The sequence below is a fragment of the Sphaeroforma arctica genome, assembly GCF_001186125.1.
Source record: "Sphaeroforma arctica JP610 unplaced genomic scaffold supercont1.4781, whole genome shotgun sequence".
Classification (NCBI taxonomy): domain Eukaryota; class Ichthyosporea; order Ichthyophonida; genus Sphaeroforma; species Sphaeroforma arctica.
The window spans coordinates 1-2,113 of NW_014035777.1; the positions used below are offsets into that span (position 1 = coordinate 1).

Sequence of the window (2,113 nt, forward strand, 5' to 3'; positions counted from 1 at the left end):
AACAACACACACACACACTATATATATATACTACACACACACACACACACACACACTCATATATATATATATACATATATATATATATATGTGAGTGTGTTTGCACGTATGAATACTTTTTTCACTCATATAGATTGTGACATAATTGTAAGCATACACCAAGACTACACACATATAAAATGAGGCTACGATAGAAGCACATGTAAAAACTGTCTGATTTTATGCCCACTCATAATTAGCAGGTATGCAAGTCAATACTCACCCATCTATTCACAGGCATATTCAGTACTACTCAAATTTTCACATACGAGCCATACCCGCACAAACTAAAGCGCATCACTTTACATGCATGTGCGACCATGCGCAAACTTACGCACTCGAGTGCATTCACAAGCATCTGAGTTCTCTTACCCGTCCGTCTTTAAAGCAAGCTCGCGATAGTCCTTGAGGGTGAGTGTGTTTGGTGTGTCTCCCACAATCCTCTCTATCATTATAGCCCGGGCGTGCAAGTCCGGTAGTGGGATGTATATCCTTTTCTCGAACCTGCGTCAGCAATATTGATTGGCTGGTATAATTAGAATATCTCGGGTGCAACTGAACCCAACCGGAGAGATAGTGGGCGCCCAGGCAACTAGCGGATCAAAACCCTGGCAACCCTAAACCTTATGGCACATATACGTAAAGGAATACGCGCACACTATGATTTCACAGTATCGGCAAAAGGTCGTAATAGGCCTCTAAAAACTAACCGGGGTCCCATTCTCAAATGCATCGATTCCAAAACGGTTTTTCTTCCAAAAGCGTTAAACAGGCGGCATAAACCGGTACATACTTCCGTACATGTTGCAGAGCGTATACAATCTTATCGATAGCCAATCGCGCATACATACATTAAACACATATATCACATGCATACAAAACACGCATACATCACATGCATACATTACATGCATCCATTACATGCATACATTACATGCATACATTACATGCATACATTACATGCATACATTACATGCATACATTACATGCATACATTACTTGCATACAGTACATGCATACATTACATGCATACATTACATGCATACATTACATGCATACATTATATGCAAACATTACATGCATACATTACATGCAAACATTACATGCATACATTACATGCATACATTACATGCATACATTACATGCAAATATTGCATGCACACAAAACACGCATATATTACAGGCATATATTAAATACATACAGTACATGCATATATAACAAACATACAATACATGGATACATTACTTGTGTATATTACATGCATACATTACATGCATATATTACATGCACATATCACATACATACAGTACATGCATATATTGCATGCATACATCACATGAATATATTACATACATATATTACATGCATAGACATATATTACATGCATATATTCCATACATACATTATATGCATATACTATATACACAGATCAGAGTGTGCAATTAGCACGGCAATTGCCACACTCAACGCATGAAGATGTGACACACGGCCAAACATTTTGCTTGAACTCATGGCATCTACGGTACGGTACGTATGTATAACTCATAACGCACACAAGCAGACAAGTGGTATGACATTCGCATATAATACAACGCACCTTGACATGCGAGTGTGTGCTTATACTACACACACACACATATATATATATATATATAAATGCATACATACATACATACATACATACATACATACATACATACATACATACATACATACACACACATACATTCACTCACCGCCTCCTGATGGCTGGGTCGAGTGACCAGGGTATGTTCGTGGCTCCAAGTACGAGAACGCCATCGTTGTCATTGCCCACTCCTACATCACAGGTGTTTTAGGGTTTAATATACAACACACGTGTTTTAGGGTTTAAGATTACAAAACACGTGTTATAGGGGTTACGATTACAACACTCGAGTTGTAACGAATAAGATTGTTGAGTGATCATAGTAAGCGAACGGACGTCGGGGCACAAACATGCACCAATAGACACGAGCACGTACATGGTGTTCAAAGATCTATAAGCAGATCTATTTTCGCATCGCGTACACATGCTTTGAATATAAATGATAC

At 38.3% G+C, this 2,113-nt stretch overlaps 1 protein-coding gene across 1 annotated transcript; it reads right to left on the minus strand.

Annotated features, from left to right (window-relative positions):
* Positions 1 to 407: 407 nt before the first annotated feature.
* Positions 408 to 1,858, minus strand: SARC_14559 (hypothetical protein; the record flags this gene model as incomplete). Its single annotated transcript, XM_014291308.1, has 2 exons — positions 408 to 543; positions 1,777 to 1,858. Coding segments are annotated over 2 exons (218 nt in total), but the record flags the coding sequence as incomplete, so codon positions are not given.
* Between the last annotated feature and the right edge of the window lie 255 nt (positions 1,859 to 2,113).